This window comes from Panthera onca, chromosome C1 (assembly GCF_046562875.1).
Source record: "Panthera onca isolate mPanOnc1 chromosome C1, mPanOnc1 haplotype 2, whole genome shotgun sequence".
Classification (NCBI taxonomy): Eukaryota; Metazoa; Chordata; class Mammalia; order Carnivora; family Felidae; genus Panthera; species Panthera onca.
In genome coordinates, this window is record NC_138346.1 from 61,433,722 (window position 1) to 61,450,031 (window position 16,310).

Genomic DNA, 16,310 nt, shown 5'->3' on the forward strand with positions numbered 1-16,310 from the left:
AGGTAAAGAATTTTCCCAACTTTCTTCCTGTGCGGTAATACTTTATGAATGACATTATAGTCAATCCTTGAAAATGGTTTGGGAAAATAACTGAAGTTCTTATATAAGAAATTCTCATGCGACTGGATACATTATTTTGAAAGATCTTTTGTTTATTAAAGGATTCTTTGTTGTTATTTTAACTTTTTTAAGAAATCAAGCTGTTTGAAAACAGACGGCCAAAACCCCATTTTAAAGAAATTTCAAAAGCCCTCATAAACAGATTACGGTTCAATTTTAGAGGACAGAAATTACTTTTGTAGGTTGCAACTCTGTCAGCTGAACCCCGTGATTTGATCCACAGTTCCTAGAAACAGCTTATACTGAAGGTGCAGTATGGGTCTTTCCAAAGCTCTTGTTCCCATGAACTGTCTCGAGCGAGTAGGAAGATAGCACCAACACAATGGTACCAGCCCCTTGGAATCTGACTATACCTCTCCTATGCTGAGGAAAGAGAGATTTATCTGCCACACACAGAACAAACATTTAATGTTTGGCTCAGACTGGAGACACAATAACATTTCTGAAATCTGATTAAAAATAATCCTTTTAATTGACACTAGTCATCCCCAGGTGATTAATTTAACTCCTAGAATGCCAAAACTGTTATAGAGAAAAATTATAATTTAGATATATTCTTTGAGGTAATGATTATAGGAAAGATCCAAATTTAAGCATTACCACAAATCTCAAACACCAAACCCAAAGTAAAAAAACACAATTACTTAGTATACCATTCTAGGTAACTACAAATGTAATAGCAAGCCCAACCATCTAGTCAGGGCTTAACACCTTTTCCTAGGAGTATCTGAATGTCCCTCCTCAAACTACTAGACCAGTAGTTAGGATAGTTAAGTATTCCTACATTTCCAATACATAACTTCATTGCCCTGTATAACCAACTATTGTACTTCAAGGAATTTGGACAGCTGCCACTAGACACATGAAGAAATGTGGAATGCGGGGGGAAGGCACCAGGAGACTTTCCCCTCAATAACTGCTTCTGACAGAACTGTAAAATATTACTTCTTACCACCAGGTAGCAATAGAGAACTCAAGGAACATCTCTAAGTTGGTAAAAATACACATAGCTAATATAAATAATAGCTACAGTTAAATCTCATTGACAGTAAATGATTTTAGCATAGTAATTAGGCAATTTGGTGATTTCTGTATTCGTTTTATAGTAACAGTAACAACCTGTTTTCAGTCCTTTATGGAACAAGTCATCAAAATACATTCTTTCATTCAAGTAAGTCAGGCTAAGACCAATGTTTACGAATGATATACAATTCTGTCAAGGCTAAGAGATAATTTAGAAATTCAGAATTAAGGTTAACATATTTCAACAGTCTGAAACTATCTGCTTTGTAGTCTATGAATAAAAAATATCCCAGTTGCCTTATGAATGAGACTTTGCCAGGACATTACAGACATGATAGTGCTTTTCAGAAGTAAAAGGAAATGCCCCAGTGCTCTTGGCAACATTATTTCTCCCTTCAATTCTGCACAGCATGCTGTTTATTATTTAGGGTACAAAGCTTATTTGGTTGCTTTGTGATGAAGCTACAATCACAGAGCCCTTTTACATTCCTTGGGATAAAAAGAATTTCACAAATTATTCAATAAATCTCCAATTTTCTATTTTTCAGTGCTATTTTTGTTATTATCCTGCTCACCTCAGTGTCATTATTGAGATTCCACAAATCCAGCCTCCCCATGCCATCCACACAAGCAAACAGGGCTGGGTGGGTGGGTGACCACATAACATCATAAACATAGTCTGAATTATCTTCAAATGAATACAAAGGCTTGTTATTCTGAAAGGGAAAAGTTGATTCTTAATATAGTCAAAATACAACATACATTAATAGGTATGAATAACATTTTATGATCTTTAACTCAGCCTAGAAGTTCCTCTTATTTGTTTCGCTACAAAATTACCTGGAGTTATAAACTAAGAATCAACTATGGGATTGCAGTTTCTTTTTAACTTGTAGATACCATACTGTTTAAAAAAAAAGGAACAGAATGTACTTCAAAAACACTTGATCATGAGAGGATTCTGGGAAGAGGATAGTAATGGCTGTGTACTTTTTGAACCTCCTCTAAATCTCCCCATAAACCCAGACACAGCAAAGAGGATAGCAAAACCAAAGATGTACAGACAATATGTACAACAAAATCAGGAGACAAAGCTCCAAATGTGAGTAGAAACAAACCTCTGCCAACTGCAAGACCTACAGGGTACCAGCATCCTTGCAAGAAGAAGTGTGGAAAGGCATGGGGCTTTTGACGACCAGAGAGCAGAAGAGAGGAGACTCACAGTTGACAGCGGATGCTCACTGCATAGTGCTGGGGAGCACATGGAGTCTGAGAACCGCAGCAGAAACTAGGAGGGAGTTTAATGCAATTCTATTTATAAATAAGTGCAAGCAGACTCCAATGTGATGTAAGTAAGGTCTAATGGTGCAGTCTGAGTTCTATAAACTCTCAAAATTAACAAACCAAAGTTCTCTTTCAAGACAAAATCTCACCAAAGAGAAACTGCTGGGAGAAGAATCAAAGTTGTGGCATATATAGCACAGTAGGACAAAGGAAAGACAAGGCTCAGATAAAAGTGGTAGAAAAAAACATAAAACACACATCTCAGAAAGTACAAGATAGACAGACACATAGAGGTAAATATCCACTTTGCAGAAAGGGGCATCGGAGGAGCACAGACTCTTGATCTCGGGGTCGTGAGATCAAACCCCACAGTGGGTGTAAAGATTTCTGAAATAAATGAAACTTAAACACAGGAGAGGTTTTTTTTTTTTTTTTAATTTTTAAAATTTATTTTATTATTTTTTAATATGAAATTTATTGTCAAATTGGTTTCCATACAACACCCAGTGCTCATCCCAACAGAGTTTTAACTTAGACTATGAAACTAGAAAAGCTATCCTTGCCCATTACCTCCCTCCTAAGAGTAGAGAAAAAATCAGTTCACTAGTAGACAATAAGCAACAAAAAAGAATCTTAGTTGGGGTGTCTGGGTGCCTTGGTCAGTGAAGCACCCAACTCTTTTGATTTTGGTGTAGGTCATGACCTCACACAGTCCCTGGTTCAAGCCCTGCATCAGGCTCCGTGCTGACAGTGCAGAGCCTGCTTAGGATTCTCTCCACACCACGCCCCCCCCCCCCCACCACCCCCGCCTCTGTCTCTCTCTCATGCACGCTCTCTCTCTATATTAAACAAATAAATAAACAAATAAATACAATAGTAGGTTCTTAGCCAAATCCCAAAGTTATTGCAGGAGATCATCAATAATGGTGTCATGACAATTAAATGGGAAAAGAATGTTTTTTGGGGGGTACAAGATGAATATGCACATGCACAAGAATGAAGTTGGACCCCTCCTTTCTCATACCCTACACAAAAAGTAACTCAAAATATACTAGTAGCCACAGCAATCAGACAACAAAGAGAAATAACAGGCATCCAAATCAGTAAGGAAGAAGTAAAACTTTATTTGCGGAAGGCATGATACTATATACAGAAAATGGGGAAAATGCCACCCAAAAATTGCTAGAACTGATAAATGAATTCAGTAGTCAGAGGATACAAAATCAGTGTACAGAAATCTGTTGTATTTCTATACACCAATAATGAAGCAGCACAAAGAGAAATTAAGAACACAGCCCATTTACAATTACACCAAAAATAATTGACGTATCTAGGAATAAACTTAACCAAAGACATGAAAGACCCATACCCTGAAAACTACAGAACACTGATGAAAGAAACTTAAGATGACACAAAGAAATGGAAAGACATTCCATGCTCAAGAATTGGAAGAATATTGTTAAAATGTCTCTACTACCCAAAGCAACCTATACATTCAATGCAATCCCTATCAAAATACAACAGCATTTTTCACAGAACTAGAACAAAAAATTCTAGAATTTATATGGAACCACAAAAGACACCTAATAGCTAAAGATATTTTGAAAAAGAAAAGCAAAGCTGGAGGTAATCACAATTCCAGACTTCAAGTTATATTACATAGCTGTAGTCATCAAAACAGCATGGTACTGCACCATAACAGACACAAGATCAAGGGAACAGATGAGAAAAAAAACCCCAGAAATAAACCCACAATTATATGGTCAATTAATCTTCAAGAAAGCAGGAAAGAACACCCAATGAGAAAAAGTCTCTTAAACAAATGGTGCTGGGAAAACTGGTCAGCTACAGGCAAAAGAATGAAACTGGACCACTTTCTTACACCATACATAGACATAAAATCACAGTGGATTAAAGACCTAAATGTGAGACCTGAAACCATAAAAATCCTAGAAGAGTATAGGCAGTAACTTCTCTGACTTCTCAGCTATAGCAACTTTTTTCTAGATAGGTCCCTTGAGGCAAGGGAAACCAAGGCAAAAATAAACTATTGGGACTACCTCAAAATAAAAAGCTTCTGCACAGCAGAGGAAACAACCAACAAAACTAAAAGGCAGCCTACGGAATGGGATGACATATCCAATAAAGGGTTAGTATCCAAAATATATAAAGAACTGATACAACTCAACACCCAAAACCCAAATAATCCAATTTAAAAATAGACAAGTCTTCGACATGAACAGACAAGTCTCTGAAGAAGATCTCCAAATGGCCAACAGACACATGAAAAGATGCTCATCATCACTTATCATCAGGGAAATGCAATCAAAACTACAGTGAGATATCACCTCACACCTATCAGAATGGCTAAAATCAACAATGTAAGAAACAACTGGTGTTGGTGGGGATATGGAGAAAAAGGAACCCTCTTGCACTGTTGGTAGGAAAGCAACTGGTGCAGCCACTATGGAAAATGGTATGAAGATTTCTCAAAAAGTTAAAAATAGAGGCAACCTTATGATCCAGCAATCACTCTACTGGTTATTTATCCAGAAAAGACAAAAACACTGATTCAGGGGCCCCTGGGTGGCTCAGTTGGTTAAGAGCCCAACTTCAGCCTAGGTACGGTCTCGCAGTTTGTGAGTTCGAGCCCCGCGTCGGGCTCTGTGCTGATAGCTCAGAGCCTGGAGCCTGCTTGGGATTCTGTGTGTGTGTGTGTGTGTGTGTGTGTGTGTGTCCCTCCCCTGCTTGCACTCTGTCTCTCTCCCTCTCAAAAATAAATAAACATTAAAAAAAAAAAAAAGAAAAAAAAACCCCCACTAATTCAAAGGGATACATATACCCCCCCCTATGTTTACAGCAGCATTATTTATAATAGCCAAGATATGGAAACAGCCCAAGTGTCCATTGACTGATAAATGGATAAAGAAGGTATACACACACACACACACACACACACACACACACACACACACACAGAGGAATATTATTCAGTCATAAAAAAGAATGAAATCTTGCCATTTGCGATGACTTGGATGGAGCTAAAGAGTATAATGCTAAGCGAAATCAGTCAGAGAAAGACAAATATCATATGATTTCACTAATGTGGAATGTAAGGAACAAAGGGAAGATAAAAAGAGAGAGAGAGAAAGAGATATACCAAAAACAGACTCTTAGCTACAGAAGACAAACTGATGGTCACCAGAGGAGAGGTGTATGGGGGGAGGAGGATGGGTTAAACAGGTGATGGGGATTAAGGAGTACACTTGTTGTGATGAGCACCAGGGGATGTATAGAATTGCTGGGGCGCCTGGGTGGCGCAGTCGGTTAAGCGTCCGACTTCAGCCAGGTCACGATCTTGTGGTCCGTGAGTTCGAGCCCCGCGTCAGGCTCTGGGCTGATGGCTCGGAGCCTGGAGCCTGTTTCTGATTCTGTGTCTCCCTCTCTCTCTGCCCCTCCCCCGTTCATGCTCTGTCTCTCTCTGTCCCAAAAATAAATAAAAAACGTTGAAAAAAAAAAAAAAAAAAAAAAAAGAATTGCTGAATCACTATATCATACATCTGAAACTTAGTATAACACTGTATGTTAACTAATATAACACTACATGTTATCTAACTAGAATTAAAATTAAACCTTAAAAGAAGAAAAGAAAGTAACTCAAAATGTTATCACATATCCAAATAAAGAGGTAAGGCTATAACTCTTAGGAAAAAGCATAGGAGTTAAGTTGTTGTGACCTTGGAGTCGCCAAACCAAAAGTACAAAAAACAAAAGAAAAAGTCAATAAATTGGGCTATATCAAAATTAAATGCTCTTGTGCTTCAAACAATACCCTCAAGAAAGTGAAAAGACAACATATACAATGGAGAAAATATCTGGATATCATACATCTGATAGGTGACTTGTATCTAGAACTCTTTAAACTCATTAATAAAAAAGGAAAATAAGCCAATCAAAAACTGGGTAAAGGATCTGAACAAACATTTCTCTAAGGAAGATCTACAAACAACAAATAATCACTTGAAAAGATGCACAACATCATTATCCATCAGGGAAATGCAAATCGAAACCACAATAAGATATCATTTCATACACTAGGATGTCTTCTAATAAAAAGGACAGACAATAGTAAGTGTTAGTGAAGATGTGAGAAATCAGAACCCTCATACATTGCTGGTGGAAATATAAATTAGTGCTGCTGTTTTGAAAAACAGCTTGTTACTCAAAATGCTAATTAGAGTTAACATATGACCCAACAATTTCACTCCTAGTATATACCCAAGAGAAATGAAAACATAGTACACAACAAAAACTTGTATACAAGTGTCCACAGCAACATTATTCACAACAGCCCAAAAGTGGAAACAACCTAAATGCCCATTAACTAATGAATGGGTAAAACAAAAAGTGGTATATCCATAACATGGGATAGTTTTTGGCCGCAAAAAGAATGAAGTATTGATACATGCCACACATGGATGAATCTTGAAAATACTATGTGAAGTGAAAGAAGCCAGTCACATACTGCGTTTCCATGAAATGTCTGTAACAGGAAGTTCCACAGAAATAGAAAGTAGATTAGGTCACTTCCAGGAGCTGGAGAAGGGAAATGAGGAATGGACTGCTAAAGGATTTATATAAGGTTTCTTTCTGAAATTTGAAAATGTTCTAAAATTAGACAGTGATGACAGTGCACATCTCTGTGAATACACTAAGAATTGTACACTTTTTTTTTTTTTTAATTTTTTTTTTTCAACGTTTTTTATTTATTTTTGGGACAGAGAGACAGAGCATGAACGGGGGAGGGTCAGAGAGAGGGAGACACAGAATCTGAAACAGGCTCCAGGCTCCGAGCCATCAGCCCAGAGCCTGACGCGGGGCTCGAACTCACGGACCGCGAGATCGTGACCTGGCTGAAGTCGGACGCTTAACCGACTGCGCCACCCAGGCGCCCCAAGAATTGTACACTTTAAAAGGGTGAATTTTATGGTATTTGAATTGTATCTCAATAATGCTGTTAATTAAAAAAAGAAAAAAAAAGAGGGGCGCCTGGGTGGCTCAGTCGGTTGAGCGCCGACTTCGGCTCAGGTCACAATCTCGCGGTCCGTGAATTCGAGCCCCGCATCGGGCCCCTGTGCTGACAGCTCAGAGCCTGGAGCCTGTTTCAGATTCTGTGTCTCCCTCTCTCTGACCCTCCCCCATTCATGCTCTGTCTCTCTCTGTCTCAAAAATAAATAAACGTTAAAAAAGAAAAAAAAAGAGATAAAATGAATTTTTTCAAAAGTGACAAAAATTAACAAAAATATACCTATAAAGACAGCCACTGAAGAAGAAAACCAAAGCAATAATATAGTGCAAGTATGAAAAATAATTCAAGAGAACTCTCCTAAAATAAAAGACGGCTTGAAACTACATATTTAAGAGTACTCCTTTGTATCTAGGAAAATCAACCCTTTAAAGAAAAAGAAGAAGAAAAAAAAAAAAGGTTTTGTAAGACCAGGTCACAATTAAGGAAAAGGAAATCAGACTGTCATCAGACTTTTTGACAACAATGCTTTTTGCCAGAAGACAACTGAATAACATTTAAGGTAATCAAACAAAAAACTAAATCATGGATTTTACATATAGCCAAACTGACCTTTCTAACAAGACAGGCTATTATGAATTGGGAATAATGCAACTACAAGCACATCCACAAGCACTCTACTGCAGAATGAGCTTCAGATGACAAAAAAACCCCTGAGGAGACATCAGAGTAAGGACAGGGAGATACCAAGTGATTCATGAGGGTAAACTTCACTTTACGGAAGCGTGAACAATCTACAACTATAATACACTAAGAATGCAAAATCCAGACTGTGAGAAACTCTTAACAGGACAACCAACTTGGTTTCTTCTTCAACAACAGCAATAAAGCAAGAAGAGAGGGAAAGGAAGCCCTATCTTAAGAGAGGGGCTCAATAGACATATCAACTGCAAATATATGGACTTTATTTGGGTCCTGCTGCAAACAAATGGTAAAAAAAATTTTTTTAACTGAACATTGATTGGCTATTTAATGAAACTAAGAAATCACTGTTTATTTTTGGGGGTGTGATATAGAGCATCATGGCTTTCTTTTTTAAAGACTTTCTTTTTTAGAGATACATACTGAATAATTATAGATGAAATAATATGTCTGGGCTTGCTTTAAAATCCAGGCGTACAGAGGGAGTGTTCATGGGAATGAATCAAACAAGACTGGTCATGTGTTGATAATTGTGGAAGCTAGGTAATGCATGGCTTCATTATACTCTTCTCTCTGCTTTTGTATCTATTTGGAATTTTCCATAATAGTTTAAAAATATTTAAAAATTTCAGATACCATAGTAAATGTCAACAGCATGACTATCTTAGTATCTAAAAATGTTTGCTTGTAATTAAGAAATTTTTCACAAAACTTAAAAGTTTTATAAGCTATAAACAGAAACTAGTAAGTTTTTTATCCTCTTAAGATCACTATTTTCCTATAAATCTCTTAGGCAACAATGATAAATGAAGTCTCACTCTCAGGTAGTGGTTTTCAACATAGGCCTGGCATCACCATCATCTGCAGAGCTTTTTAAAAATCCAGATGCAGCAACCCATCCTCCCCCCACCCCACCCCCTCACTCCATACACTTCATCAGTGTTTCTGGTGTTGCTGCACTAGTGATTCTGATGCATACCACGATTAAGAACCACCATGCTAAGGTATGTTACTCCTGAGGTGATAGTATACTTCCCCAAGGACATCCCATTTTCAAGCAATTTTGTGGTCCCATCAAAGATTTAAAACAGAAATTGTTCAAAACATGTTCACTTGCTCAGCTCTGTAAGAATACATATTGGTCTACATAATGTTCTAAAGAAGGGGATATCAATAGAAAAATGGGCAAAAGACTTGAACAGGCACTTCACGTAATGGTCAAAAACAACATGAAAGGTGCTTAATCTCATTAGTCTCAAGATAATGTATATTAAAACCACAATGCAATGCAACTACACCCATCAGAATGATTAAAATGGAAAAAGGCAGAAAATATTAAGTGTTGACAAGGATGCAGAACTGGGGGAACTTTCATGTGCTACCAGTGGATTACAAACTGGTAAAACTATTTTGGAAAATTACTTGGCAGTATCTACTAAGGCAGAATGTATGCATATCCTATGGCCAAGTATTTCACTCCTACATATATGCCCAAGAGAAATGGTTGCTTATGTCCATCAAAAGACATCTACAACTATGCTCACAGCAACACTATTCATAACAGCCCCAAACTGGAATCAACCCAAAAACCATCAGCAGTAGAATGGACAAATTGTGGTATACCTACACAATGGAATAGTATACAACCGAGAGAAGAAAAACAATATGAATTAATCTCACAAACATACTGTTAAGCAAAAGCAGCCAGACACAAATAAGTAAATATTATATGATTCCATTTTTATAAAATATGAAAAAAGTTGAATGCAAACTAGATTAGAAGCTATTCATGTTTATAATGAAAAAGAAGACTGGTAAATATCTCAGGAAATGATTTAGATTAAATGTTTCATCTACTCAGTGCACTATGCTGCAGCCAGAAAAAAAAGCAGGAAGCAGTACAACTGGGTAAAAGATTGTATTAAAAATAAAAATACAATAAATGGCAACATGTTCCCAAATTTTTCAAATGTGATTATAGACCTCTTACAATTGTTTCAAGTTTAATTTTAAAAACAGTCATCCAAGGACTAGCAATTTTTTCCTTTCAAAAAGAAAACATGTACTTAACACCAAATACTGTTTTGTAATATAATAATTTTATATAACTGTCAATTAAAACCCCAAATGGATCACTTAAAGTACGTTTTAACGGTAACATTTTTTCTTAACTTGAAGACTTCTGCCTAAATGGCAGAGAAGCAGCAGGGAGGAATTGAAGAGGGGTACAAGACCCAGATCACTGTCTCAGGGCTACTAATAACTAGTTTTAAGACTTTAGAAAAGTCACTTCATCATTCTAGGGCCCTAATTCCTTATTTACAAGACAAAGGTTTTGTATCAGTGGTTCTGACCCTTGACTATACATTGTAATCCCCCTAACCCTGGAGAATTTTTAAAAATACGCTGTTGTTCGGATCTCCCCCTTAGATATTTTTTTATTAATTTTTTAAATGTTTATTATTTTTGAGAGAGAGAGAGACAAAGCACTAGTAGGGGAGGGGCAGAGAGAAAGAGAGGGAGACACAGAATCCAAAGCAGGTTCCAGGCTCTGAGCTGTCAGCACAGAGCCTGATGTGGGGCTTGAACTCACTAACCGAGAGATCACAACCTGAGCTGTAGTCAGATGCTTAACCAACTGAGCCACCCAGGTGCTCCTCCCCTTAGATATTTTGATTTAATTAGTTCAGCATGCCAAGTGAGCAGTAAAAGTGTTCTTTTTGCTTTTTTTAAGAGAGAGACAGGGAGTGTGAACAGGGTAGAGGGAGACAGAGAATCTTAAGCAGGCTCCATCAGTGCAGAACCCAATGTGGGACTCAGTTCCTTGTCCCTGTGGGATCATGACCTGAGCCGAAATCAAGAGTCAGATGCTCAACTGACTGAGCCACCCAAGCATCCCAAGGTTAGCACTAAAAGTTTTAAAAGTTGCCCAGGTTATTCTAATGTGACCCAAACTGAGACGCACTTAACTAAATAACGTCTAAAGGATCAGTGAAGCTGTAAAATTATTACAAATAAAAGGTCTGCAAACACATCTGCCAAAAGAATGAATCAAAACAAGCTTCTTTGAATGATAGGTAGCATCCGAATAAGCAAAAGTAGCTCATTATAGTACAGTGGTGTGAATAAACACTGTATGGTCAAGTGAGAAGCCATGTTTTTTTTTTCTGAGTTCTTTATGATTATGTATTGGGTTGAATAGTTTCTCTCTCTCCCCCTACAAATTCATGTCCGCCTGGAACCTGTAAGTGTGATGATATTTGGAAACAGGTTCTTTGCAGATGTAATCAGGTTGAGCTGAGGCTATACTGCATTACAGTGGGCCCCAAATCTAGCGTAACTGCTGTCTTAAAAGAGAAACATTTGGACAGAGACACCGAGACAAACAGGGAGAATACCATGTAATGACAGAGGCAGAGACTGGAGTGATGCAGCTGCAAGCCAAGAAGCACCAGGATTGCTGGCAACCACCAGAAGCTAGGAAAGAGGCAAGCAGCACAGGAACAGATTCTCCCTCAGAAGCCTCTAAAAGTCACCAACCTTGCCAACATCTTGATCTTGGACTTCTAGTCTCCAGAACTGTGAAATAATACATTTCTGTTGTTTTAAGCCACCCAGTTTGTGGCAATTTGTTTCAGCAGCCTTAGGAAACTAATATAGTAATTCTATATTTTTCTATAGAGAGAGTTCTAGCTTAATAACCAAAAGTGTCCCTATAGTAAATCTATGAACATAACAGATAAGTGCTCTCCAGAGAACTAAGAATGCCCTCACTTGGATGAGAAGAGAAATAAACAAAATCTCTTTAAAAACAAATAATTCCAAGATCAGAAACATCTTCCTATATAGCCTTATTGAAGATACAAACTTTTTGAGAAGGAATGTCTATTAAAAGCAATGGAAATACAAAGTAGAGTCTTAAAAGAAAAATGAAGACAGTACCCAATTGTCCAGGAGAGAATCTCAGCCAATGGATTCTAAAAATTACCACCCATGGCAAGGCTATCTCTCTATGAAAATGAATGAATCACACTATCTTTGCTTGATGCCATTAAACATTCAAATTAGAAAACTTCTTTTGTTCCAATTCCTTGCTCACTAAGCAATCTTCTGATTATAATTTGGCTTCCCACGTGGGTTGTCTACAGGGAAACAATGAGCTGGTCAGGCCAGCATGAGCATCTCTGGGCCTTCTGGCAATCGTTTCTCATTGGTAAATTAATAAATTGATCCTCTCCATGTCAGCGTCTTAGAAGCTTGTTAGTTCCAGTCAGCACTCCTTGGCTAATCAACTCTAGCAGACTGACAAGACTAAGTTTCTGAATATGCAAAGGGCAGGCTGGACACTGGCTAGTAGCAAGTTACTATAGTAAATGCCAACATGGAGGACTGGTCCTAATGGTTGGACAGCCTTCCCCAAGAAACAATCCAAATTCAAAGCATTTTTTCATTTGAACTTGTTCAACATGTGCACAGTTGTTATTCCAAGCGTTAGGAAAATCTCTTTAACCCCATTTTTAGGCTGGTATTCTCTGAGAGTTAAATAATTAAGCTGTTAAAATAGAAAAGAGGATTTAACACATCAGAGACTGTGAAAATTCAAGGTGTAGATGGACTATCGAAGTCTGAAAACTACCTATTCTAAGAAATTACCCACATTAATAATTTTAACCATGTCTGGTAAATACAATTCTGACAGGCATTTGTTCTGAGGTTAGAATATACTGTGCATACATGAAAACATTTTGGCCCCCAAATAAGTAATTCTTATATTTTAAGAGTGATTATGTAACAAGTATGGTTAGATGTGGTAGAATATTAAGCTAATTTACCAGGTCTACCCCTAAATTGAGCTCTTACGGAATCCTCTGGTTACCTTCAAGAAGTTTCATTCCTCACACATTCTTCCCACAATTTTTCAGGGCTGCCAAATACTTCTGTTGTAAACTTTCAAATTTGGCATTTTGAAAAGGTAATAGTGTCTTCCAAATATATTAGAAGCAATGTCTTGGTTGGTATAAACCTCACCAAAATGTGGAAAATCATCTCCCTCTGTTTATCTTCTTTACTAAAAATAACTGAATTAAAAAAAAAGTCATGAAAACAATTTGATGAACCAGAACTATTGTTGCCTTATAAATTCCTGACCAGGCAAAAATAAGAAGCTGACTACAGAAGTAGTTTATTTTTTTTTGAACTTTGAAAAAAATTTATTATTTATTTTGAGAGAGAGAGAAAGAGAGTGTGTGTGCACAGGGGCAGGGCAGACAGGGAGAGAGAGAGAGAGAGAGAGAGAGAGAGAGAATCCCAAGCAGGCTTTGCGCTGAACACATGGAGCCCAACATGGGGCTTGAACCCACGAACCATGAGATCATGACCTAATAGTTGGACGCTTAACAGACTAAGCCACCCAGGTGCCCCAGAAGTAGCTTACTTTAAGCTAAATTTCACGCAGTGTCAAACTGAGATTTCTGGGATTTTTTTAACAGACTTACAAGAAAGGGAGAAAATGGAGGAATCTTGTTTTGTTTGCTATTTGGGCAGAGCCAGATCTTAAAGGACACAAAGGTATCTAATAATTCATTCCTTCCAGTTTATAGGGGCTCAATTCCTAGAGCCATGAAACCTTCATAAAAAAGTAGAGGCAGAGAAGAAAAACATTTAAATTTTGTTAAATTCATGGATGTGAAGATACTGGTTTAAAAGCTTAAAATGGAACTGGAACAATGTTTTTAAGGAGATTATTTAGAAACCTTGTCTATTATTTATAACTATTGTGTTGGAGAGCACAGAGGCTCTATCAGGTTTTTTGACAGGGCAGACAGTAAATACCAATAATACAATTAATCATGAAGTATAAATCCAAGATCAAAACAAGAATACTGGAAGCCATGATATGATCAAATAAAAAAATATTTATTCAGATTGTTGCTGTTCTATTCTTCATAGACTAGAATTAGTTGTGTGCAGAAAAGTTAGAATAAAAGATAACTTTTCTGTAAAGTTTTAGAGGGCCCCTGAGCATGTATAAAAACACCCTGTTCAATGTGGGCTAGTCTTTTGGTCACTAATACTGGAGAGGTATGCACATATGTATGTGGGTGGGGGGAGACATATGTATCACAGATGAATGAATAAATGAAGCTCACAGAAGGAAGCAATGCCTAGCTCAATTAGTAAAGAAACTGATATGCCTGCCTGTCATTCTTATTCAGAAGGCAGTTCTATGTTGAAATACAGCAAAATACTAGAACAAAAAATACCAACCACCAATCAACCAGCTGTGTAACACCACAAAAGCAAGCATCAATCAGTCTGCTATCACAGACATACGTTCTGTTCTTGTTTAGGCAATGAAGAGGAATTCTTCATTTTCCAGTCCTGCTGTTAAGTTTAAAAAATTTGTTTTAAGTTTATTTATTTTCTGAGAGACAAAGACAGCATGAGAGGGGGAGAGGAAGAGAGACAGAAAATCCCAAGCAGGCTCTGTGCTGCCAGCCCAGAGCCCGATGTGGGGCCTGAACTCATGAACTGAAATTGAGTCAGACACTTAACTGACTAAGCCACCCAGGCGCCCCCAGTCCTGCTGTTAAGTTTAAAGCTAAAAACCTGGCAACTGAAGCCCTGTGAAATATTTAAATCTACAAATTCATAAAAGATTCTTTTCAATTACTGAAAAAGGAAGCTGGGCAACAACCTAACAAAGATGTGATGTCTCCTGTGTCTACACAAAGGACTACTCAGGTGAAAACACATTAAGAAATCTAGCTTCTTATACAGCTGCCTGCAGCCTATACTGAAATAATTGGCCTCATCTCTCCAATTCTGAATCTTGCTTTGGTTTTACTAGCTAAACTATGTATTTCTTTGCTTGTGGTTGTAAGAGCCTTCTTCTTCCTCTACCTTTTTCCACTGAAAAATCTCATTAAAAAATTTTTTTTTTTTTTTTTTTTTTTTAAGAACAACCCAAGAAAGCAAACAAATGATTGACTAAAAGCATTCAGGCTCTGTCTGATCCTCATGAAGGGGAGAGAAACTAAACAGTGCTAGGTGCCTATTACATGCTAGACACTGTGTTATGTACCTTTCTATAAGTTTCCTTCATTAGCCTTAAGTGCTATTTTTATACTCGTTAATGCCAAACAAGAAAATGCTCAGATTTAAAAGGCAAGCTTTTAGAGGCAAAATTTTCTAACTCACTTCATATTTTACACTGAAAGAAAGCATCATGAAAGAACAAGAGTGAACAGTGAATCCTTCCCAGCTTTCTGAGGCCAGCATTTGACATATAAACATGAGTTCACTGTTAACAATAAAGAACATTTCTTAAGACCACTAGGTTTCCTCAAAGAAACTGAAGAACAAAGTAAGATCTCTAACCTCTGTCTCATAATAAACTATTCAAAGTGTCAACATTTAGAATAAGGCAAATAGAAACATGAGAAAAATACAGCTTAAAATTTAACTTGATTTAAATAGAATCTGATATTCTGATTGTGCAGCTTTGCCAACTACAATATAATATTGCAGAAAAGAAAGATAGCAAAGTCAAGACTTCTTAGTTTTAACATGGGGGCAAATGAGGGACGCCTGGGTGGCTCAGTAGGTTGAGTGTCCAACTTCAGCTCAGATCATGATCTCACGGTTTGTGGGTTTAAGCCCCATGTTGGGCTCTGTGCTGACAGCTCAGAGCCTGGAGCCTGCTTTGGATTCTGTGTCTCCCTCTCTCTGCCCCTCCCCCAATCACGCTCTCTCTCTTTCTCAAAAATAAACATTAAATAATAAAAAAAATTTTTTTTAAATATGGGGTTAAAGGAAACTAGAAAGCCTATCACAAAAAGTAACATTCCTTACTTGGATTTGCCTTGAGACTTTCACTGAAGCAGGGCGATGTCACATTTATCTGGAATTGCTAGAGGATTAGGAAGCACTTAATAACACAGTGGGTTTTTTTAAAAAACTAAAGCTTATTAAAACCAAAACAATTTAAAGTGTTTACTGTAGAAAACAAAAATATATATTCATCCATGCCTTCTTCACACAATACTTCTTTAATGATTCAAGTTTGTTATGTATAGTCTTATTTTTTTTTTTTAATTTTTTTTAATGTTTATTTATTTTTGAGACAGAGAGAGACAGAGCATGAATGGGGGAG

General features: G+C 37.2%; 1 protein-coding gene across 4 annotated transcripts in view; it reads right to left on the reverse strand.

Annotated features, from left to right (window-relative positions):
- The window catches only part of DYNC1I2 (dynein cytoplasmic 1 intermediate chain 2), a 59,065-nt gene that overhangs the window by 2,704 nt on the left and 40,051 nt on the right, over window positions 1-16,310 (reverse strand). For all 4 annotated transcript variants that reach the window (XM_060621641.2, XM_060621640.2, XM_060621644.2 and 1 more), the window contains one exon: window positions 1,719-1,859. In XM_060621641.2, coding sequence (XP_060477624.1) covers window positions 1,719-1,859 — 141 coding nt within the window. The remainder of the gene's footprint in view (window positions 1-1,718; window positions 1,860-16,310) is intronic.